The 26,282-nt window shown below is 38.8% G+C and overlaps 1 protein-coding gene across 2 annotated transcripts in view; it reads left to right on the plus strand.

The window, feature by feature from the left end:
* The window catches only part of LOC130919362 (retinal Mueller cells isomerohydrolase-like), a 36,340-nt gene extending 10,305 nt beyond the window's left edge, over positions 1-26,035 (plus strand). Inside the window, exons 2-14 of one of the 2 annotated variants that reach the window (XM_057841974.1) lie at positions 90-172; positions 247-397; positions 491-598; positions 3,252-3,393; positions 9,063-9,210; positions 13,834-13,915; positions 14,029-14,161; positions 20,522-20,664; positions 20,728-20,857; positions 21,124-21,238; positions 24,537-24,631; positions 24,705-24,816; positions 25,202-26,034. In XM_057841974.1, coding sequence (XP_057697957.1) covers positions 285-397; positions 491-598; positions 3,252-3,393; positions 9,063-9,210; positions 13,834-13,915; positions 14,029-14,161; positions 20,522-20,664; positions 20,728-20,857; positions 21,124-21,238; positions 24,537-24,631; positions 24,705-24,816; positions 25,202-25,347 — 1,467 coding nt within the window. In that variant the 5' untranslated portion in view covers positions 90-172; positions 247-284 and the 3' untranslated portion in view covers positions 25,348-26,034. Of the gene's footprint in view, positions 1-89; positions 173-246; positions 398-490; positions 599-3,251; positions 3,394-9,062; positions 9,211-13,833; positions 13,916-14,028; positions 14,162-20,521; positions 20,665-20,727; positions 20,858-21,123; positions 21,239-24,536; positions 24,632-24,704; positions 24,817-25,201 lie in introns of both variants that reach the window. The other variant, XM_057841973.1, reaches the window with a different exon arrangement.
* The last annotated feature ends 247 nt before the right edge of the window (positions 26,036-26,282 follow it).

The following is a 26,282-nucleotide window of genomic DNA, read 5'->3' on the forward strand; positions in this document are numbered from 1 at the left end:
TCTTTGTACATAGGCTGGTTTTTCATTTCAACCAAAAGTAGTCCAACGAGTCATTTGATTTTTTTTTTTTTTTTTCTTTTCCTATTTAGTGTGGAGCATCCTGCTGCTGGCTACAGGAAGCTCTTTGAGACAGTGGAGGAGCTGAATGAACCAATTCAGGCCAAAATCACAGGTAGGAGAAGTACAAGTACTGCAATGACTCGTGTGAGCATCTTCATCTGTTGTTTTTTCTTCACGTCAATGAAGGCCTTCTGCCAACATGGCTGGGCGGCAGTCTTCTCAGGATGGGACCAGGTCTTTTCGAGGTCGGGGACCAACCTTTCAACCACCTGTTTGACGGACAGGCTCTCGTGCACAAATTTGACCTGAAGAACGGTCATGTAACCTACTACCGCAAGTAAGAATTGAGCTATTCCCCCCAAAAATTGGATGTTGCCCTGAAAATGTTGACAGTTCTTGCCACATGCATATGTTTGTTCTTCTTGTTTAGGTTCTTAAAATCAGACGCCTATGTCCGTGCAATGACTGAGAACAGAGTGGTCATCACGGAGTTTGGAACAGCGATGTACCCTGACCCCTGCAAAAATATCTTCTCCAGGTGAACATCACTGTTGTCGTTCTTTCAGACACTGCAATATTGTTATTTTTGGCTGACACCAATTGAAAATAGTGTCTGTATTCCCACTGACTTCTGTTTGTCTGATGTGTAAAAGTGTGTTATTTTATTTATTTTTTTAAATCAATGGTTTATGGCCCGGGGAATCACCCTGGATCCCGGGGGGATGACGGTGGCCCCCTTGCTGGGCTGCGGGAGGAGGGATGTGCTGTGCTGGCCCGCCCCTCCGATTGGGTGGGGAAGGGCGAAGGCCCTGGGGCGGCTCCAGCGCGGCATTTTCACTCGTCTTTAGGACTATCACATGCCAGATGGGATTCACGCATGACTAGATGCAATTAGACTCACTCAGGTAGAAAAACTCGATGTCAGGATTAGCGATCAGGCATCATAGAATAGGATGCCAACATACACACACAAGGGATTCACACAAATGTTGGGTTCTACACCACACATTGCTGATTTGTATACACTCCACCCCTCCCAATCACTTATCTTTCTGACGCCCTCTCCTCTTTCTACTTGGTTATCAGGCCCCCCCACATGGTGTCAACAGGAAATACTACTAGCTAACAATAGCACTATCATATTCACAGTTAGTGCAGGCGTTCAATGTATTTCTTGTTGTTGTCTGTACTACTTCTGTCTCTCTTTTCTTCTGTCCTCCAATAACTCCTTCCTGTTCGCTGCTTTCTCCTAATCAACGAGGCACGTTGAATGATCACAATGGGAGTATGTCATATTCCCATTTGATACATTAAAACTGTTCAGACCAATCGAACACTCAGATTTCCATTCTCCATGTCAATCAGTTGAACAGGAAAGGTTAAAAAAAACCAACAACAAAAAAACAATGGTTTATACGTAGTGCATGTGAGTGATCCTCGTGCTAAATGAGAAAAAAGGAACGTACTCGGTAACTCGGACATTTAACCTAATAATTAAGGGTGTAACGGTACATGTATTTGTATTGAACCGTTTCGGTACGGGGTGCTCGGTTCGGAACGGAGGCGTACCGAACGAGTTTATGACATAATGTAACCCGAGGCTGTGAGTCGATCGGGTTACAGTTTCTTTGTGTAGATTATATTTACTCCGTCTTCTCTACTATAATGAGGACCAACACGGTAGGACAGTATATAACCCAGAAACATCAACGGCGCGACAACGTGGCCACCGCGAGAACGCAGTGAAACGTGGGCGTTAAAATCAATCAGCCAATGCACAACAGTCGCAGTGCGGCCACGTGTTCGACGCGTCCCATAAGCAGCTCAACGTGACACACGCGAAAAGAACGGCAGGGATTATTATTTGACGTGAGACGCGGCCCTCCTGCGTCAATACTATTAGCTAGCATTGGGTAGACCGGAAGTCACTCATGTAAAAATACGGTGGATCCGGTCGATTTTCAAACTAATATGCAATCGTAACCCACTTTTTGAGTCCATCAGATCTCTTGAGTGGTAGATCGGGGCACAGTTGACTTGTCTTTGTTGATTTACTGCTGTCTTCTCTGCTGTAATAATAACCAACACGGCCCAGTGTTCAATACAAAACCCTCCTACCACAACAAAACAATTAGGAACTAATATTCACATAGGAACTAAAGTTATTCAACATAAAATATACAATATAAATGAATACTACATCCAATTTGTAAAATATAAACACATAATAAAATAAATAATAGCCCATTTAAATAAAATACATTGAAATGAGCTAAAACACCTGTCATTAAATAATAAGAATAATACACAGATCCTGCTTACACAATAAAATTTATTAATTTTTGTGTGGTGCTTTAACTTGAGAAAATCCACCAATAAAGCTTTTGAAAACCGTTCATAAGAAAAAATAAACGATTCATTGAGGCATTTCATTTGTAAAATACATGTTAAAATCTTTGTCATTGGGATTGCTTTTCTCTTTTGCACAGGACTTCTTTTTTCTTCTTTCTTTCAGAAAGAAAGCTGACCAATACACTGGGTCTGCAAGGCATATTGTTGTTGGATTATTCTCTTTAAATACCCGCTACTTTTTGAGCAGAATTCTAGCATTGTATAGGCTAATGTTCCTTTTGTTGAAAGCACAAAAGTGTGCAATAAACAACTAGCACATTTATATTTTGCATTTTGTTTTCTTACTGTACCGAAAATGAACCGAACCGTGACCTCAAAACCGAGGTACTTACCGAACCGAGATTTTTGTGTACCGTTACACCCCTACTAATAATTATTGTTTTGAAAAAAAAAGGAACGCATTTGCTTACTCGTTGCTGATGTAACCGGTCTTCATGGAACCACACTGCATCACGCGATCCGTCCCCCTCGTCCAGGTCAGGATTCGTACCCGTGCAGCACCGCGCATCCAGCACGGCAGGAAAGCATGCTAACTGCTAGGCCAAAAGCCAAGTAGTAGCTCTAGCCCAAGCAACGGACACAACGAACCTGCGTGCACCCGTTACACTGATGCGTAATGGCACCAATGTGTGATTATGTGTGGTTGTTTCTGTGCCCTGTGATTGGCCGACAACCAGTTCAGGTCCTGCCCATATTCATTTATGATAGGCTCCAGCACCTCCGCGACCTTCATGAGGATAAATGAATGAATCAATAACTGAATTGTATTATCTGTGTAGGTTTTTCTCCTACTTCAGGGGCATTGAGGTGACTGATAACTGCGTTGTTAACATCTATCCAGTTGGGGAAGACTTCTACGCCGTCACAGAGACGAATTACATCACCAAGGTTGATCCTGACTCGCTGGAGACTTTAAAGAAGGTTTGAGTCCAACTGATCAACCACAGGCTGCAATTTACCCGAGCACTAGTAATGTACCGTGCCTATCGTAAGTATTCACCCCACTGGATGTTTTCCCCTTTTATTGCATCGATGAATCGATCATGGTGAAAACTGACGTTTTTAACACAAAAAGTTTATTGGGGAAATTTTTTTAATGTCAAAGTGAAAACAGATTTCTTCAGAGTAATGTCAATGAAATACAAATATATAAATGAAAATGATTGTTTGCATAATTATTCGCTCCTTCAAGTAGGTATTTTGTAGATGCACCTTTGGCTGCAATCACAGCTGTGAGTCTGTGGATAAGTCTCAATCAGTCTTGTAAATCTTACCGCTGCAGTTTTGTGCCATTTTTCTTTGCAAAACTGTTCAACCTTTGTCAGGCTGTGCGGATATCGGGCATGAACCACCCTTTTCCAGTCCAGCCACAAATATTCTATAGGATTGGGGTCTGGGCTTTGACTCGGCCACTCGGAACATTTACCTGGCGCTTTTTGAACTATCTCTGTGTATCTTTGTAGTTTGCTTTGGATCATTGTCTTGCTGAAAAATACATCATTTCCCAAGCCGCAGTTCTTTTGCAGCCTGAAGAAGATTGTCCCCCAGAATTTTGGTGTATTTTGCAGCATTCATTCTGCAGTCTTTACAAGCTTCTAGGTCCGGATGCTGAGAAACATCCCCACAGCTTGATACTGCCCCCACCATGCTTCACAGTGGGGATGGTGTGTATTTGGTGATGTGCAGTGTTGAACGCCACTGTTGGAGAGAAGTCATATTAGATCCCGATCAGTTTGCCAAAAAGCATGTGGAAGACTCAATGGTCAAGTGGAAGGAGATTCTTTGGTTTGATGAGACAAAAATTGAGCTTTTTGGCCATTAGACATGTGCCGGTATGAGATTTTGAGGGTCTGATAACCTTAAGTAAAATTATCGCGGTTTCAAGAGACAGCGGGTGCGTATGACTGGCATCATTACTTACACATACAGGGGCATTACCAGGGGGGCAGGGGTGGGCAGTGCCCACCCACGGACACGCTCTGCCCACCCAAAGAAAACTGGATGTAGTACTAATGGCAGTCTTGGCACCGCGTATGGTATCCCATTCATATAGTACTGATGTGTTCTAAGTTTTAACCTTTGCGTTGTTACCTCCTCTTTCACCTTTAAAAAAAAAAAAAAAAAATGAAATGAAATGTTGGTTTTGTTCCTAGGGGGCGCTACACACATATATGCATATTTTGATTTTTTGTTTTTGTTTTTTTCTTTTTTTTTTTCTTTTTTTTTTTACATTTTATCAAAGTTTTCACCAATGTTCACCTGGCTGTGAGTTTGGTGAGTTTTGAAGCATTCTGAGGGGGTCAAAGTAGGGCTCAAAGCGTGGGTGGGACAAAGAATGACTCCTAGGGGGCGCTACATAGTATATTTGGAATTTGTCTTTACATGGTATCAAAGATTGCACCTGTCTTGAGCTGCCTGCCGATTTTGGTGCATTTTGAAGCATTCGAAGGGGTTCATTTGAGCTCAAAGGGGCTGCGGAACAAAGAATAACTATAAAAATAATAATAAAACCGAGGAACCACAATAAGTTATCTAAAAAAAAAAAAAAAACATTTTCACCTGCATGTCCATACTGTTCAGTTATGGATGTGTTCTAAGTCAAATAAAATCAAATGAACTTGTATTTGTTTAGACCAAATCACAACAACAGTTATCTCAAGGAGAAAATATTACATGTTTTAAGGTGCAGTACCCCTACGCTGGATTTCGACCTACTTCAGCATTGTAGCTTTTTTTTTTTTTTTTTTTTGTTGCTCCCCCAACCCAGGTAAGAATAATGCCCACCCACACCTGGCATCCTGGTAACACTACTGCATTATACACACACACACACACACACACACCCTTTCTCAACATAGAAAGTCGCCAGAGAGAAAAAACACTACAGGCTTTATTATGAAAATGTTATTTTGAACAGTGGTTTACAATGGCGGAAAACTTTACAAAAGCATGCTAATAGAGAGAAAACTAGTCAGCCGTCATATCATGCAAACTAGCCATGTTAACGGCCTTGTTAACAAGCTTACGCTACAGGATGTGTTTTACCATCGCTATACACACAAAACACGCTGGAGTGAACTCTTGTAGCTGGTGGGACTTGCTTAAATTTTGTGTTAAGTGACAGATGATGGTCACGTAAATGTGCAATCATGTTGAAGGTGTTGCCTGTATGTCGACTGTCCTTCCTCCTCTAAGCCACAGCCGTCTGTTTCTTCTCGGCAGCCGAAATACTCCCATACTAGACTAGACTTTTTTTAGGGGGTTTTCAAAAAGCTCAGGTGTAGTTTTGACAGCGACAGCAGTGTCACCGGTACATAGGACAGAGCAACAACCGGAGGGGGAGGGTTGAACGCTGACGCTCCAAGCCATTTCTCGCTGCATTTTTGGGACATAAAAATACATAATACATTAGACGGTATGACGGAAAACTGGAGTGGTTTTGAAACCGTGACATTTTCATACCACAGTAAACCCTGAAACCAGTAACACAGTAAACCCTGAAACCAGTAACCGGCACGTGCCTATAATAAACATTTTTTTCCCAATAAATTTTTGTTTTAGAAATGCCAAGTTGTTGTTTTTTCTTTTTACCATGATTGATTTAATTATGAATGCAATAAAAGGGGAAACAATGAAAGGGGTGAAAACATATGATAGGCACTGTACATTATGAAGTTTCTTTCAAAGGTCTTTTTTTTTTTATTGGTTTCTATGCAGTTTACAACTTACACATGAAAACAAACAACAGTGTTACAGTGTATCACAAAAGTGAGTACACCCCTTGCATTTCTGCAGATATTTAAGTATATCTTTTCATGGGACAACACTGACAAAATGACACTTTGACACAATGAAAAGTAATCTGTGTGCAGCTTATATAATAGAGTTAATTTATTTTCTCCTCAAAATAACTCAAAATATAGCCATTAATATCTAAACTCCTGGCAACAAAAGTGAGTACACCCCTTTGAAAAAAGTACATCCCTAAATGTCCAAATTGAGTACTGCTTGTCATTTTCCCTCCAAAATGTCATGTGACTTGTTACAGGAGTTCTGTCACCATTGCTGCAGAGATTGAAGAAATTGGTGTGCATGGCTGTCACCCCAGGAGGAAGCTTCTTCTGAAGACGGTACACAAGAAAGCCCGCAAACAGTTTGCTGAAGACATGTCAACAAAGCACATGGATTACTGGAACTACAGTGCCTTGCAAAAGTATTCGGCCACCTTGAATCTTGCAACCTTTCGCCACATTTCAGGCTTCAAACATAAAGATATGAAATTTAATTTTTTTGTCAAGAATCAACAACAAGTGGGACACAATCGTGAAGTGGAACAACATTTATTGGATAATTTAAACTTTTTTAACAAATAAAAAACTGAAAAGTGGGGCGTGCAATATTATTCGGCCCCTTTACTTTCAGTGCAGCAAACTCACTCCAGAAGTTCAGTGAGGATCTCTGAATGATCCAATGTTGTCCTAAATGACCGATGATGATAAATAGAATCCAAATGTGTGTAATCAAGTCTCCGTATAAATGCACCTGCTCTGTGATAGTCTCAGGGTTCTGTTTAAAGTGCAGAGAGCATTATGAAAACCAAGGAACACACCAGGCAGGTCCGAGATACTGTTGTGGAGAAGTTTAAAGCCGGATTTGGATACAAAAAGATTTCCCAAGCTTTAAACATCTCAAGGAGCACTGTGCAAGCCATCATATTGAAATGGAAGGAGCATCAGACCACTGCAAATCTACCAAGACCCGGCCGTCCTTCCAAACTTTCTTCTCAAACAAGGAAAAAACTGATCAGAGATGCAGCCAAGAGGCCCATGATCACTCTGGATGAACTGCAGAGATCTACAGCTGAGGTGCGAGAGTCTGTCCATAGGACAACAATCAGTCGTACACTGCACAAATCTGGCCTTTATGGAAGAGTGGCAAGAAGAAAGCCATTTCTCAAAGATATCCATCAAAAGTCTCGTTTAAAGTTTGCCACAAGCCACCTGGAAGACACACCAAACATGTGGAAGAAGGTGCTCTGGTCAGATGAAACCAAAATTAAACTTTTTGGCCACAATGCAAAACTATATGTTTGGCGTAAAAGCAACACAGCTCATCACCCTGAACACACCATCCCCACTGTCAAACATGGTGGTGGCAGCATCATGGTTTGGGCCTGCTTTTCTTCAGCAGGGACAGGGAAGATGGTTAAAATTGACGGGAAGATGGATGCAGCCAAATACAGGAACATTCTGGAAGAAAACCTGTTGGTATCTGCACAAGACCTGAGACTGGGACGGAGATTTATCTTCCAACAGGACAATGATCCAAAACATAAAGCCAAATCTACAATGGAATGGTTCAAAAATAAACGTATCCAGGTGTTAGAATGGCCAAGTCAAAGTCCAGACCTGAATCCAATCGAGAATCTGTGGAAAGAGCTGAAGACTGCTGTTCACAAACACTCTCCATCCAACCTCACTGAGCTCGAGCTGTTTTGCAAGGAAGAATGGGCAAGAATGTCAGTCTCTCGATGTGCAAAACTGATAGAAACATACCCCAAGCGACTTGCAGCTGTAATTGGAGCAAAAGGTGGCGCTACAAAGTATTAACGCAAGGGGGCCGAATAATATTGCACGCCCCACTTTTCAGATTTTTATTTGTTAAAAAAGTTTAAATTATCCAATAAATTTTGTTCCACTTCACGATTTGGTCCCACTTATGTTGATTCTTGACAAAAAATTAAAATTTTATATCTTTATATTTGAAGCCTGAAATGTGGCGAAAGGTTGCAAGGTTCAAGGGGGCCGAATACTTTTGCAAGGCACTGTATGTCCTATGGTCTGATGAGACGGGCGGGCTTTCTTCTGCAGCAATGACAGCACTCCAGTAACGAGTCACATGACATTTTGGAGGGAAAATGACAAGCAGTACTCAATTTGGACATTTAGGGATGTACGTTTTTTCAAAGGGGTGTACTCACTTTTGTTGCCATTGGTTTGTTCGAGGGGGAAATAAATTAACTATATTACATATATAAGCTGCACGCAGACTACTTTTCATTGTGTCAAAGTGTCATTTTGTCAGTGTTGTCCCATGAAAAGATATACTTAAATATCTGCAGAAATGCGAGGGGTGTACTCACTTTTGTGATACACTGTACATACAGTGCTATGAAAAAGTACCTGAACCTTTTGGAATTTCTCACATTTCTACAATGACAGCATGTTTTATATTGGGCAGGGCAGCTTTAAATCACTCAACAGTAATTGGGCACACACCTGACTGGTTTGGTAAAAAAATGGTTTCAATTGCTCTTTAAGTCTCCTGAGGCAGAAGGTTCACTTACTTAGTTTCCCCATTCTGTCATTGTTTGCATACTATCCTCATTAAAGCATGAAAACCTATGAATATTTGGGTGGTTTTAGTTAAAGCAGACACTGTTTTTTCATCTGTGTGATTTTGACGAAGATCAGATCACATTTGATGGTGATTTTATGCAGAAATGTGAGAAATTCCAAAAGGTTCAGATACTTTTTTTATACCACTGTATGCTGCTTAACATGGTGCTTTTGTCAATGTTCCAAATTTAGGTAGACCTGTGCGAGTACCTGTCAGTCAATGGGGTAACAGCTCACCCTCACTTTGATGCAGATGGTACAATCTACAACATTGGCAACTGTTTTGGCAAGAGCATGAGTCTCGCTTATAACATTGTAAGGATCCCACCTGCACAAAAAGGTGAGTTTTCTTTACATTTTGCTACATTTTCCAACTCCAAAAATCCGATACTGATATACAGTGGTACCTCGACATACGATCGCTTCAACACACGATCTTTTCTACATCCGACGTAAAATTTGACACGCCAATTGTTTCTACATCCGATGACATGCTCGAAATACAACGATTTATAACAGCGCCGCAGTTTCTTAGTTTTGCCGCAAGACGGACGCACGGCGGATTTTCTTGTGAGACAAATCAACACAGGGTCCAAGAAGGTTAGTGCAGGTGGTGAATGAAGATGGAAATGATAGAAAAATATGAGCGTGCTGTGCGCATCCGTGAACTGGCTTGACAATACGGCCGTAGAATGTCTACGATCTCGACGATCCTCCTCCGACCTCAGTTCGTCATTGTTTATAAGTAAATGTGACAATTATTATTGTGGTAAAACCGCCGAAGAAATTGCCAGCCTCGTCAGATTTTTAATCATTTATTTCAGAACTTGTGCAACACAACATGCCTACTGTCCGACACACTTGATGCCAACAGCAGGACATTAAAAGGGAAAGTAAAATCTCTACTGCACCTTTCTCTCTCTGTCACGTTAGCCACGTGGTGCGTTCAGGTACAGCACGCAAAACACGTCCGCCACATTAGAACCCCGATTCGTTACATTATTACAATAATAATTATTATTATGTATATATATTTTTTCATTTTTAATTGATTTGTTTTGCTATAAGTAGTTGGCATTTGTAATAGTAAAAGCAGTATTTATCAAGGATTAAGTGTAGGTTTTCGGGCTGTGGAACGAATTAATGGAATTATAATATATTCTCATGGTAAAATCCTGCTTGACATACAACCATTTCGACTTACAAACAAGGTCCTGGAACGAATTAACTTCGTATGTAGAGGTGCCACTGTAGTGGACTTCACATATTATGGCTAATTGTTACTTTGATGTCCCACTGGATGCTTTAATAATGATAAATGTAACAACTTCAGGGTTTTCCAAATAAATATTCTGTGAAAAATAAGAGAACTTCAACTAAAGTTATGGGGAAAAGTGCCTATACTGCACCACTGTATTCATTGTCAAAACCAAAATACACTGGTCCCTCGCTACTTCGCGCTTCAAACTTCGCACCCCCAGTCCGTTGCGGATTTTTTTTCGATCAAAAAAAGATAAATATATACAGATGAGCTGTCCCGATCACGCTCGCTCGCTCCCTCTCCCTGCTCTTTGTTCGAGAGTGAACTGGAGTTTCTTATTAAAGTAAACAATGATTGACAGACAATTGAGCTTTGATCTTGCCAGAGACTCGACCGTCAAAGGGCCGCATGCGTCAGTCATCGCTGTGGCAACTCATTGTGTGCAAGTGAGCAGCTGGAGCAGATTTGCGTGGACACTCAATTAATCAAGCATTTAATATAGACAAGCACTTAAAAAAAAAAAAAAAAAATTAATGCATTGGGCGTCTACTTTTTTTCTTGTTTAAAAATAAATCTGTGGGACAGTAACATGTTTAAAACTTATCATAATTATTACATTTAAAGTCCTTAAAAAACATTTATTAAAATATATATATATATTAGTGCTGTCAAATTTATTGCGTTAATGGGCGGTAATTAATTTTTTTAACTACGTTAAAATATTTGATACAATTAACGCATGCACGGAATGACCCGTTCATACGCTACCTCAATTTACAAGGATGCCATTTTAGCACATTGAGAGCGAAAAGGCAGAGAAATGCGAGTGGACACAGGCGTTCATTGGACCGCACCTTTTATTGGTTTAATCTTTGGCAGCCACTACTATCAGTCATGGTTGCCCAACTTCCCATCATGCATTTGGGTGGAGCAAGAGACAATCTCTTTCTTAGCACGCCTGATTGAACACAAGGCAGAACATACTGTATACCATTTGCAGCCACCACTGACAGTCATGGTTGCCGAACTTCCCATCATGTGTTAATAATGTTAATGCCGTCTTGTGGATTTATTGTTATGATAAACAAATACAGTAGTGATGCACAGCATGTTGAATATTTATGTCCATCTTGTGTCTTATCTTTCCATTCCAACAATAATTTTAAAGAAAAATATGGCATATTTTAGAGATGGTTTGAATTGCGATTAATTACGATTAATTAATTTTTAAGCTGTGATTAACTCGATTAAAAATTTGAATCGTTTGTGGCCAGAATTTCTTGCCGGAACGCTCCTACGTGAAGGTCGCCACGGAGCCAGAAATGTTATTTATTTATTTATTTTTCTTTCAATTTTTCGTAACACTTTATAATAACTATCTGTTTTACTAGTTAATAGATCATTAGTAAACTGTTGATAAATGATTTATTGTTGATTTGTGAAGTATTTGTTAACAGTTTGTTCAGCATTTACAGGGTGTTCTTAACCTGAAACAGTTTGTGTAGAAACATTTCAAGTTTTTGCGTGTAACGTTTGGCATTTCTATCTTTTCAGGTTAAGAAATGCCGTTCACTTCAAAAGAAAAGGCATTTTGATAAGGCATTTTGCAGGCAGCGCTAATGTTGCACATTTATGAAAATCTGCCATAGAACCAACAAATATTTGTATTTTTCTTTGTATATTTAACCAATAAAACTTATGACCTTCAACATAAAGTGTATATAGTTTTATTTGGATCCATCAACTAGCATGGGCATTTAGAATGGGGTTAACCATATTGGAACACCCTGTAAATGCTTAACAAACTGTCAACAAATACAGTACTTCACAAATCAACAAAAAATCATTTATCAACAGTTTACTAATCTATTGACTAGTAAAACGGATCGTTATTATAAAGTGTTACCCAATTTTTTTTTTTGGGGGGGGGGGGGTGTCAAACCTCTTAAACTACTGAAATGCAAAGAATACTGTTTTAGCAGTTATTTCTTTAACGCATACAAAAATTGTATTTTTTCAATGATTTGCAAAATAAAAGTTAACAAAAACACCAATAACCCCAACCTCCATCTTCAAATTTTTATTTTCCCTCATTTCCTCACATACTAAATGCCAAATCTCAATTTTAACTACTTCAGAACATAGGATGTATAATAAAATTGAAGTTAATGTAAACATTAACGGTACTTTTTTTTAAATAATAAAGATATAAGTAACATACTGTACATTTAGAAAAATAAGTACAAATGCAGCGTGAAATGGAATATATTTTGAAGATCGCGTAAACAATGACTTTTTTTAAAATCTGAAAAAAAAAGAATAAGCAGCTTAACATAAATGAACAAATATAAGTCCAAAGTGCACATTGACAGCTAAGATGTTCTGAACCTCCCCATCAGAGCAAATAAAACTAAATATGATAAATAAGCCTCGTCAACTACTTCGTTGCTCTTAAAGATTTGATCCATTTTAGGTTGCATTGCCCTTTTTTGTCGCATCCTACAACCTTTTTTTTTTTTTTTTTTTTTTTTTTTTTTTTGCTGTTCCAGAAAACATGCACATTTGAACCAATCAGAGCTAACTATCTCTGCTGATCACATGTCACTATGTCAGCCAATTAAACAGATAAATGAGTCCAGGCGTTTTGCTTTGCTGCGTGCATTCACACATTGACGTGACTCATCATCATCATCACTCAGATAAGTGCAGGAACTGGGGAAACTGCTGCCGTCCGTGGAATAAAATAAATAATAAATATTGGTGGAAACGGATGACATTACACAAGTACTTTAATATGCTTGTTGTTAACACTTGTGTATGTAAATCTGATGTTGGTAGATTGTTTTCATCTTGGAGATTAAATGCATGTGTGGCAGCTTAGCAATTTTTTTTTTTTTTATATAGTGTTTTGACAGTTGCCATCATATTTTCGGAATCAAAGCACCGTGTACCGGAACAGAATTCCGGCCCTGAATCTTATACCGAAACACCATTCGGGCACTGAACCTTATACCGGAACTGAGTTCTGGCCCTGAATCTTATACCGGAACTGCGTTCCTGACCGTTCTGGCCCACTTTCACCCCTGATCATTTGACAGTCCTAATAAATATATACATAAAAGTTTTTTTTGTTTTTTTTTAATATACTTTAAACATGTCTTATATATACTAGTATCTCTTTCCAATGACAGAGCTGAATAAATACAATGAACAAAAAAGAAAATAAATAAATAAAAATTTGGTGGAGGGCAGTGCTACTTCGCGGTTTTTCACTTATCATGGGGGGTTCTGGTCCACATTAACCGCGAAAAACGAGGGATCACTGTAGTTTTCAGTTTTTTGGAATTAAGTGCAAAGTGCCAATAAGCCATATCACATAGGGCTCACACAATGATGTCATATTGGCCCAAACCCAATCATGAAAAACCAATGTTGATATTTTCTAATATCATTTTCATCGGCTATTATCGGCTACCCGAGAATATCGGACAACTCTAATATTTTTTTCTTGGTTATAATATACATAATATAAATTGAGTTGTATAAGGGGAAACGTCTGATCTTGAATGAATGAATGAGAGGTTGTAATCTGTCATTTTTTTATTGAAACTGTCAAATTTTACGGTGTGATTAGTCTAGGGACCGTCTTTCCCATCTGGAAACCCTGTCTATGAATTATCCTTTGCCAATCTGTTTTTCCAGACAATTCAGACCCCTTAGAGAAATCCCAGGTCATTGTCCAACTCCCAAGCAGTGAGAGGTTAAAACCCTCCTACATCCACAGGTCAGTAAGATTTTTTTCCAAGACATCAAGACCCAAGACCAGTACGAAACAAAGAGTTTGATGAGCCCAAAATGTTTGTCCCTGTTTCTCACTTTCTGCTCATATGTCTCTAGTTTTGGCTTGACTGACAACTACTTCGTGTTTGTGGAGCAGCCAGTCAAAATCAACCTGCTAAAGTTTCTGTCCGATTGGAGTTTCAGAAGAGTCACTTACATGGACTGCTTTGAATCCAACGAGAGCATGGGGGTATGTGGGCTTGACGTGTGCTATGAGCAGAGGTGGGTAGTGACGTGTTACTTTTACTCCGTTACGATTACTTGTTGTAACTTTTTGGGAGAAATGTACTTCGGAGAGTAGTTTTACTAAGCCATACTTTTTACGTCAGTAAAGTTGTGAGGAGGAAACTAGTGGTGCAAAAATTAATCCATTAATCGACAACTAATCAATTAGCAAATTAATCGACAACTATTTGATAACCAATTAATACTGTTGGACCTTCTTCACCTTAAAGGTGAAATTCAGAATTTTTGACATCAGGCTTTATCTTCGAGCAAGCAAGGGTGTAATTAGTCGGTGGAGTTGATTTCAACAAATGCTGTAGTTTGTTAGTTATTCGTTAGTTTCAGGGCTCTGGAATGGCTAAGCTAGTGCGAGTTAATGATGTTTGCTTAGCATGCCAAAAAACAACAACATTTGCACACATGAAAATCATCGATGACCCACACAATCAATAGTGTTAGCTGTGTTTTCAGGATAAAATCATTAAAACTTTCAATTGCATGTCAATCATTGCAGTATGAACGGCAACATTTGTAATCCAGATGCTCTGCAGAGGAACAGGGCAGAGTGATATCACATCGTTTTTTTTTTCATGGTTGATTTTTTATGTTGTATCCAGCAGCAAGTAACCAGTTTATATTGTTCCTCATTCTTAATAGAGAATTTATGTAAACTTTCCTTTGCCCATTTCTTCTGTCTGTTTCCACAGCCACTATAAGGACATTTCGCCATGTTGCCGCTCTCAGTTAACTCAGCAGCAGACTAATGCTGCATTCCAGAAAGGTGGGAAGTCAGAGTTTCCAACCTCTGATCTGGAAAAAATATCATTGGAACCTCTCCACTACTTGAGTGCTTACGAGAAGGGATGTTTGCAGGAGGTCAAAATGTTTTTTGATGGCCAAAATAAAAACAACTACTCGCGATCAGCCATCTTTGCTGTTTATTCGCTTGGAACGCTTTGAGGTCGCAACTGGTACCCTCCGAGTGCGATAAGTCCGACTTCCCACCTTCCTCAATTGCAGCGTGAGCAGGAGTGGCTGAAGCACTCCTCTCTATTGGGTCGTATTACTCAATTAAAAAAAAAAATAGTCCTGCAGAATTAAATGAGTTACGGCAGGTTTTTTTGTGACTATGTTTTGGCCTCATGAGTGTTTTGGAACAATGATCTGCATTTTGAATTTATTTGACTATGTTGGACCCGTTTGTAGATCTGTATCGTTTTTTTTTTTTTTTATTGCCATGCTAGGTTGGCCCAGTTGACTCACGCTAGCTTAGCCACTCCGGAGCCCTGAAACTGACAAATAACTTACAAACAGCACGGAATTTGTTGAAATCAACTCCACCTACTAATTAAACCCCCGCTAAGCCTAATGTAAAAAATTCTGAACTTCTGCTTTAAACTTGTCTAAATTTTTGAAATTATAACATATATATAACTTATCAGTCTTAAATGTAATCAGATTTCTTTATTATATTTTTGTAAAGTCAAAGTAGGACATGAACAAAAAATCGGCTTTTACTTTGGAAAACAACAATTCACATTTTTGCCAATTTTTCAATCGTACTGTCTAAACAAGCTTCTTAATAATAAGGCTGCAACAGCTATTAACGATTAATAAATCAGTTGACAACAAATTTGATAAATACAGTTGTACACTACAGTTAAGTCAGGAGCTGGTAATAAAATATTTTTTGAAGGAAATAGTCATCCATTTTGTCTTCATTGTTACTTACAACATGCTTAAAACAACTTCAAGGTAAATTGTGAAGGTAATTGAAAAAAGTTAATTTAACTAATCATCCGATTAATCGTTTGTAAAAATAATCGTTAGTTGCAGCCCTAAAAGAAATGCTACTCTTACTCCGCTTCTTTGGGCTACATTAGTCATTAAAATTTTCCTCTCTATTCTTCATATTAGATTTTATAATTTTTTTTGTTTTTGTTTTTGTTTTTTGCCAGGGACGCCAACAGTGGCTCAAACAGTTTCACCAATGAAAAAGTGCAACAATAATCACATGACTCCCATTATATCAATCTTGTTTGCAATCAAACTCGCCATTCTATGATCACGCCAGCCTGTTCAATCATGTGGCGTCTTTAAAAGGATCCACAAATAGAAAGACTTGTAGTTCTTAAAAGATAAACGTTATTATGAGTAAAAATAATTTGATATTGAAAGCCCTCTTAATGTTTTCATTTTTTATACAGTTTGAAAAATTAGTTTAACTCGTAGGTCGGCATTGTTGTTGACGTCGCAGGGCGGTGACGTCACATGGTTACGTTGCCGGGCTTTCAGAGTTTGATTCTAGCGACATCAACATGTCATTTGTTCAACACTCTCAATTTGAACCCGACAGGAACATTAATGAGCATGACAGCATTGTTGATATTTCACAAAACCAGCAGCAAAAGCAAAATGAACAGGAAAGAGGGGATGGGGCGAGACGAGAGTAGGAAAAAAAAAAAACAGTGTTCTGCCAAAATGTGCTACACCAGCAAAACGTCCTGCAAGAGGTGAATTTGACAGCATACAGACAGAACATACTAAAGATGTCTTAAGAAAATACTTAAACGTAGTAATATCAAATAAGGGTGGTTTAAATATGCTACTTGACTAATGTGGTCAACACATCAACAATCTGCTTTAAAGCTACCACAAGAAAAGACAATGCTTAAAAGTATGAGAGGGAAACACATGCAAAAAATATTTTGAGGCAATCAAAAGGTAATAAAAGAATATAAAAACACAAATAGTAAGTACTCGCTGCTTTTACCGATGAGCGCGTGTGTTGGACGTCTTGCCTCCCTCCCTCCTTGGGCTGGCAGGGTGGGAGCCGTGGCCCTGGGTTGGCGCCCGTGCGGCATTTCCGCTCATCTGCTTGGCTGTCGCGTGTTTAGTTGGGCTCGCGTGCAGCTGGTTGTGATTGGCCGCGCTCGGGTGGGGGGGTCCCGGTGCTGGGATTGGCGGTGCGGCGGCGTAGGGTCGGTTGCCAACGGGCTTACACTCACAAGGGATTCACACGATTACTGGGTTCTAGATCACAGTGCTGATTTGTGTACACTCTACTCCTCCCAATCACTTAGCTTATATTCTCCCCCACCCCCCTCCACTTCTTTCCCTGGTCAACAGGCCCCGCCACATGGTGTCAACCGGAAATACATCTAGCTGAGGATAGCACCAACATATTAATAGTTAGTGTAGACGTTCAATGTGTTTCTTGATGTTGCTTTTCTTTCTTTCTTTTCTCGTGTTTCTTTTTTTCTGTTCCCCCATAACCCCTTCCTGTTCGCTGTTCTGTCATAATAAATGAGGTATGTTGAATGATCACAATGGGAGTATGTCATACTCTCAATGTGAAACATTAAAACTGTTCTGACCAACCGGACACTTAGACTTCCATTCTCCATGTCAAACAGCTGAACAGGACAGTTTTTTTATTTTTATTTTTTATTTTTTTAATAGGAAATATTTTTTCTCTGCTAGAGGGCATTCATGCTGTTTGGACGAATAATACATAATTTCCGTAATTTTCGTAGACTTTTTTTCTCTCTTTTTTTCCTTGTGGTTGTGTAATATGTGTTTATGTATTAGGGGTATGACAAAATATCAAAACATTGATATATCGTGATACTTTGTATCCCAAAAGGTTATCGATATGCACCTGCTAAGAATCGAGATATCGTTTTAAAGAGGTGTCAATGTTTAAAAAAAAAAAAAAAACAACAACAACAAACAAAAAAGGAACCAACAAGCTGCTACCAAAATCTTCCACCATAATAGTGTCTCAGTTAACACTATGGCTGCCATTGACGGAGTTCGACGCCAATCCATTTAGAATGGGAGGGGCATTCATTCGAAACCAGAGCATTCAGTTATTCTGTCCGATTTTCAGAGCATTTACAGGTCACTTGCTGTACATTTTAAGGCATTTACAGGTCGTTTCCTGTTGAGTTTGAGTCACTGCCTATTCAATTGGGTGATTCCCAGTTCGCTTCCTGTTCTGTAACTCAAAATTAACAGGAAGTGACTCATAAAATACCCTAAAATTAACAGGAAGTAACTGAATATCAATAGGTAAATGACCTTAAATGGCCCAAAATTACCTCATTGCCTGGCATCTGGCTCCCACTGACGACCATAGACATTCAATCCGTTTGAAGTGGGGAGGGACGTTCAAATGGATTGGACGTCTACTAGTGATAAACTCATTCCAATTCACAGCAGAAGCTTGTTTTTCTGTTTATTAGTTGTTTGCAGAATTTCCTAGAATGATTTCCTGACCAATGTATCGATAATCGTTGTATCGGCATATCGTCAGATCATCGTTATCGTGAGCTTTGTATCGCAAATCGTATCATATCGTGAGGTACCAAGAGGTTCCCACTCCTAGTATGTACAGTGCCTTGCAAAAGTATTCGGCCCCCTTGAATCTTGCAACCTTTCGCCACATTTCAGGCTTCAAACATAAAGACATGAAATTTAATTTTTTTGTCAAGAATCAACAACAAGTGGGACACAATCGTGAAGTGGAACAACATTTATTGGATAATTTAAACTTTTTTAACAAATAAAAAACTGAAAAGTGGGGCGTGCAATATTATTCGGCCCCTTTACTTTCAGTGCAGCAAACTCACTCCAGAAGTTCAGTGAGGATCTCTGAATGATCCAGTGTTGTCCTAAATGACCGATGATGATAAATAGAATCCACCTGTGTGTAATCAAGTCTCCGTATAAATGCACCTGCTCTGTGATAGTCTCAGGGTTCTGTTTAAATTGCAGAGAGCATTATGAAAACCAAGGAACACACCAGGCAGGTCCGAGATACTGTTGTGGAGAAGTTTAAAGCCGGATTTGGATACAAAAAGATTTCCCAAGCTTTAAACATCTCAAGGAGCACTGTGCAAGCCATCATATTGAAATGGGAGGAGCATCAGACCACTGCAAATCTACCAAGACCCGGCCGTCCTTCCAAACTTTCTTCTCAAACAAGGAGAAAACTGATCAGAGATGCAGCCAAGAGGCCCATGATCACTCTGGATGAACTGCAGAGATCTACAGCTGAGGTGGGAGAGTCTGTCCATAGGACAACAATCAGTCGTACACTGCACAAATCTGGCCTTTATGGAAGAGTGGCAAGAAGAAAGCCATTTCTCAAAGATATCCATAAAAAGTCTCGTTTAAAGTTTGCCACAAGCCACCTGGGAGACACACCAAACATGTGGAAGAAGGTGCTCTGGTCAGATGAAACCAAAATTGAACTTTTTGGCCATAATGCAAAACGATATGTTTGGCGTAAAAGCAACACAGCTCATCACCCTGAACACACCATCCCCACTGTCAAACATGGTGGTGGCAGCATCATGGTTTGCGCCTGCTTTTCTTCAGCAGGGACAGGGAAGATGGTTAAAATTGACGGGAAGATGGATGCAGCCAAATACAGGAACATTCTGGAAGAAAACCTGTTGGTATCTGCACAAGACCTGTGACTGGGACGGAGATTTATTTTCCAACAGGACAATGATCCAAAACATAAAGCCAAATCTACAATGGAATGGTTAAAAAAATAAACGTATCCAGGTGTTAGAATGGCCAAGTCAAAGTCCAGACCTGAATCCAATCGAGAATCTGTGGAAAGAGCTGAAGACTGCTGTTCACAAACACTCTCCATCCAACCTCACTGAGCTCGAGCTGTTTTGCAAGGAAGAATGGGCAAGAATGTCAGTCTCTCGATGTGCAAAACTGATAGAAACATACCCCAAGCGACTTGCAGCTGTAATTGGAGCAAAAGGTGGCGCTACAAAGTATTAACGCAAGGGGGCCGAATAATATTGCACGCCCCACTTTTCAGTTTTTTATTTGTTAAAAAAGTTTTAATTATCCAATAAATTTTGTTCCACTTCACGATTGTGTCCCACTTGTTGTTGATTCTTGACAAGAAATTAAAATTTTATATCTTTATGTTTGAAGCCTGAAATGTGGCGAGAGGTTGCAAGGTTCAAGGGGGCCGAATACTTTTGCAAGGCACTGTATGTACAGTGTGGTTGTGTAATATGTTATAGTACAGTATAAAAATAACAGTTCATATAGAAAACTGTGCTGAGAGAAAAAAATCAATTATCTTAAGCAGTTACTGACAATGTTACTCATTACTTTTCACCAAATACTTTTTTTTTTTTTTTTTTTAACTTGAGTAATATTATTTTGAAGCAACACTACTCTTACTTGAGTAAATTTTTTGCCTACTCTACCCACCTCTGGTTATTTGGCAGATACAAATCCAGGAATGAGCTTTTTGTTTATCAGTGTTTATGCATGTGTTTTCAAGACATGGTTTCACCTGGCCACTAAGGACCCAGCAACATATCTCAGCAACTACAAGTTCCGAACATCAGCTTTCAATATCTTCCATCATATTAACGCTTATGAAGACCAGGGGTTTATCGTTGTTGACCTCTGTGTGTGGAAAAGGTGAGTGCGAGCTTATGTGTGTATTGGTGTTGACATACTCTTAATGATTGTCTGTGTGTGCAGCCATGACTTTGTGTATAACTACCTGTACCTGGCAAATCTGAGGGGGGAGTGGGAGGAGGTTAAGAAAGCAGCCATGAGAGCACCTCAGCCTGAGGTTAGAAGATATGTACTGCCATTGGATATATACAGCGTGAGTACACACATATAAAGAAATTAAACAAAAACTAGAAGTTATGTTCTCTAACATGCTTGTGTGGGCTTTACACAATAATTTTGGGAGTAATAGCTTGAAACTGTGCATTTCTGAGACCTACCCTTTGGTCATTTTTCTACTTTGTAAACCCTTTGATATTGAATTATTTATGATCTGAAGTCTATTTATCAATCTCAGTATACACTGTTAGATACTGTAATGGGGTGTTCTAAAAGCAATATACAGTATGGTTGGCCTTTTAGGAGGACCAAGGAAAGAATCTGGTTTCCCTGCCATACACGACAGCAACTGCTGCTCTTCGTAGTGATGGAACTGTCTGGTTGGAACCTGAAGTCCTCTTCTCAAAACCAAGAGCAGGTTTTTTTCCATTTTTTTTTTCTTTTCCAAAGTGATTTGTTGTGAACAAGCAAGAAATGATGTTTAGTTAAGCTTTTTTAGGCTGCATGACTTAAAATACAGTTGAGAAATATATAATGCGTGTACCTACACATGTGCTGATTACCGGTTTTTAAGGTAAACCGTGGTATGAAAATGTCAAGGTTTCAGAACCGCAAAATTTTTCCGTCGTACCGTCCCTAAGGTATTAGCTATTTTTTATGTCCCAAAAATGCATGGAAAATCCCTCGCTTGCATCTGCATGGCTCAACCCTCCCCCACCGGTTGTTGCTCAGTGTCAGTGAGTCAGCCGTGCTACACAATGGCTGGAGGAGGTAGAATTTCTGAACTTTTTTTCTCCCATCGAAGAAAACGAAATCGCTGGTATGGGAATACTTCAGCTAGATAACTCAAAGTAACACATTTTACAGCTGTATTTGCAATACCATGATACTGTGAAACCGTGATATTTTGGCTTCAAGCGAAAGTTCCGGATTTTTGATATTAGGCATAATCTTCGAGCTAGCAGGGCTTTAGATCGTTGGTGGAGTTGATTTGAACAAATTCCGTTTCGTTTGCAAGATATTTGTTAGTTTCAGGGCTCCGGAGTGGCTAAGCTAGCGCGAGTCAATGGCACCATTATAGCATGCTAAAATATAAAATATTGCCTCTTGGTATGGCAGAAATTTCCGGATACGAACGGCAAAAATCAGGTTTTGACTTCTACTCGCAGCTCCCAGTTTCCTGAACGTAACATAATTATAGCTTCTATGCCATTGGCTATTGCCTAGCATCTTCCTGGCATCCAATTGGCTAAGAGGGGCCTGTGCTGCAGGTGTATGGGTGCATCCAAGTGTCCTCTTAATTTGCCGCTTCTGGCAATGAGGTGTTCTGACAGCTTTACATAGGTGTATTAACTTTTATTCTTTATTCTTTGTTTTTTACATAATGCACAACTTTAAGTTTATTGTGCCATAATCTAATTGTATCATGTATTTGTTAAATGTTTTGATAATTTTTGTATGCTTTATAAAAGATTTATGTCTAAATTTTACGGGGCTTGGAATGGATTAGGCATTAGGCATTCACATGGAAAACTCATCTCTACTTATGGAATTTTCAGTTTAAGAAACTACTTTCAGAACCAATTAGTTACATAAGTAGAGGTACCACTGTAAAAGTAGTAGTGGTTGGGGTTGCGTTTTGCATCCACTAGCTAGAGCTGCGCTAAAGGGAATGTCTAACCATGATTACATCCAGTGATCCCATTTTTCAAGGTTAATGGGGTAAATGGAATGTCATGCCATTATTTACCAATATAGATCAATATACAGTGATCCCTCTTTTTTTGCTGTTAATGGGGACCCCACCCCGCGAAAATCTGTGAAGCAGAGGCGGAGCCTATTTACATCATTTTTTGTGTGTGTGTTTAATGTATCCAGATATAACAGCATTGAAGAGAGATACATATGACATTTTTTCCCAAAGTATAATAATAAAAAAAAAAAACTAACAAAAAAAAAAATATGTATAAATAAAATGAATTATATTGCAAATGGTTTTTAAGCACGGCAAATGTAATAATTATGATATAAATCAGATATATACAGGGGTTGGACAAAATATTGGAAACACCTAACATTTTGGCATCATAGTCATTGAACATAATTGTTAAAGAATGGCATGAGGAACATTCTAGTTGAGCATCTCGTATGGCCGGGATAATCTCCAGACCTCAAAATTAATGAGCATGTATGGTCAGTTTTAGAGATTCCATTAAGACGTCGATTTCCACCGACTTCGTCTCTAAAAGATTTAGGGGGTATTTTAACTGAAGAATGGCTTAAAATTATTTTGGAAACAATTCACAAGCTGTATGAATCAATACCTCGGAGAATTGAGGCTGTAATTGCTGCAAAACGCGGACCTACACCAGATTAAATTCATTTTTGTTGATTTTTTTTAAGGTGCTTCGATTAATTTGTCCAACCCCTGTGTATATATTTAAGAAAACAATTATTTGTACATGTATACATGCATACATCTTAGCATTTTTACATAAAATAACATTAGACTCCAACGGTTCCATCCTTGACTGACGATGATGATGATGATGAAGAAACACCTGTGCACTTCGATGAAGATGCACAGGTGTCAAGGGAGCCTTATACAGTACCTCAAAAATCCCTGAATAACTGAAACCGCAAATTTCGAAGCGCGAATTGGCAAGGTATTTCTGTATAAGGCGCATTGGAGTATAAGGCCATGTCCACACGTAGCAGGTTTAAAAAAAAAAAAAAAAAAAAAAAAACGAGGATTCTGCCCTAATACGTCGGGGAAAAATAATTGCGTCCATACCTGCACGTTTGTGTAGAAAAAAAAGAAAAAGAAAAAAACTTCCACAGCCAACAGCTTTCATTTTAAAGTACATTCAAAACAATAAAATGATTGTCCAAAATACCCAATATCCAATAAGAAGCACAGCAAGAGTTTGTAAAAAAAAAAATGGAAGCAAAAAAGCGCCTATTTGATATACTCCAAATGTAAAAATTGGTCTCGTGTGACATGAGGACAAAATTTGTCGCAGTCAGTGACGTAAATCTTCGGTTTTCAGTATCCACATGATGGAGCCACAAACGCAGAATTTGCCAATTTTAACCTTCCCCATCGTTTTTAAGAACCCTGGTTTAAATCTGCGTGCACGTGTGGAGTATACGTCAAACCGTAGAAAAATATCTTCTTTTTGCCAAATACCCTGCTACGTGTGGACATGGCCAAAGACGCGCCTTCAATGAAGGGCCTATTTTAAAACTGTTTTCATATACAGTATAGGGCACATTGCATTATAGTAAGGTGCAGTAGTAGTAATAGTGGTTGGGGTTGCATAATGCATCCGCTACATAAATAACACTAAAAGGAATGTCATGCCATGATTAACCAATATTGATCCATATATAAGGCGCATCGTATTATAAGGCGCTCCGTCGGCTTTTGAGAAAATTGAAGGCTTTTAGGTGTGCCTTATAGTGTGGAAACACGGTACATATGCTGATTTGTTGTGTATTTTATACACACAAAACATGAATTAAATTTATGGTAGCAATACGTACCTCCAGTCATTTGTTAGTGTTTTGTTCTTCCCTAATTTGACCAAATAAGATTAAAATTCTGTAGGATATAGCATAGCAAAATATTTCAAAGAGTTTGGATGGCAGACTGTCATTTTTTAAACATTATTTTTGACATAAATATTTGTCTCTTTGCCTGTATTGTCTTGAAGCCTTTGAGTTTCCACAGATCAACTACTCTCTGTGTCGTGGCAAGAAGTACTCCTACACATATGGTCTTGGACTCAACCATTTCATCCCTGATAAGGTAAAAAAAAAGTCTTATTTGCTCAATAAAGCTGGTTATACTGATGCATGAAGAAAAAATAACTTATTTGTAGATTGTCAAGTTGAACGTGCAGACCAAAGAGACATGGGTCTGGCAGGAGGAAGAGTGTTATCCATCAGAACCACTATTTGTACCAGCACCAGGAGCTACACAGGAGGACGATGGTATGAATACTGTAAAAAAGAATGATACTGGAAGACATCTTCAACAAAGTACACATGATGTACTCAATAGGTCAAGAAGTAAAACACTAATTTTACCAATGTCGGAATGCTATGTTATATTTGGTTTTACAATACATACATGTGAATCAAATCTGTATGTAACTTAGAACACATACAGTAAATAGTCACTGGCCTCTTCATTTGGAACACAAATCTTGTAAGTCAATAAAAAGGCCTTATTTAATAAGAAAGGTACACAGAGTAAGCTTTAACAAACACTTTGTGCGCAGTATTGATTTCAGCATATCTAGAGTACATTATACAGTCTACCTACCCCCGCAAAAAATTGAGTACTACATTGATTTCCATTGTGTGTGTCCCATAGGTGTGTTGTTGAGCATTGTAGTGAAGCCAGGAGCAGAGAGGCCGGGCTTCTTGCTGGTTTTGGATGCTGCCAAACTGACAGAGATTGCCAGGGCAGAGGTTGACAGCATCTTTCCTGTGACTTTTCACGGCTACTACAAGCCATAATCCTCATGTCTGTTGCAAATATCCATCACACAGTAGTTAAGTTCCTGCAAGCGCTGAAATTTTTTCTTCAATTGTAAAAAGTCATAACTACCTGTGCAGTTCATCTGTCGATCTGTGTAAGTATACAACACTTTAAGATTGCAAATCAGCATGCAAATGCTACAAGTAGAGCTACTTAAAATCCAGCAGTGTCATGTAACGAAGTAAAAATACTTGAGTACATGATAGCGTATCTGTACATTGAGTACAAATATGAAGTGGTATGTTTTACTTGTACTTTACAACATTTTTTGCACGTATTTGTCATTTTTACCCAACTACTTTTCAAATTGTCACCTGCGTTCCATGTTACTTTAGTTTTTTTTTTCCTCATTGTGAATTGATAGTTTCATATACATGCCTCTTGCACAATCAATAAGTCCCGTGCAACTATCCCGTAATTCAGCACGAAAGGCAGCAACACGAGGACAAGCAAGATTAGCCAGGTTAACAAGATAGTGACCAATAAAACCAATAGAGCAGCGCGCCTTCAGATGGATGCTGCACACTCTTTTACAGTAGGTGGTGGTATGCACCTGTTAATTGCTTGCCATCCACCATTAAGCTAAATTTTTTAGGTTGTTCAGTTTATGTTTAAAATGCAGTCAATTTAATTGTTTGTTTTCACTTTTCTGCACAGTTTTAAATAAAACTGCTGTCAAGGAATTTTCTGGGTCTTTTTAATATATCTCTGTACGGATCTTTATACATATATATATATATATATATTATATATATATATATTGTAAATTTTAAAGCATCCGCGACCCTCGTGAGGAAAAGCGGCATGGAAAATGAATGAACGAATGAATTTTAAAGCAAGCACTTTTGAGTAAATGTTTTCTTAAATACAGTGGTATGAAAAGTAAAAGTATTTAAATCTTTTGGAATCCTCA

Source organism: Corythoichthys intestinalis, chromosome 7 (assembly GCF_030265065.1).
Source record: "Corythoichthys intestinalis isolate RoL2023-P3 chromosome 7, ASM3026506v1, whole genome shotgun sequence".
NCBI classification, from domain to species: Eukaryota; Metazoa; Chordata; class Actinopteri; order Syngnathiformes; family Syngnathidae; genus Corythoichthys; species Corythoichthys intestinalis.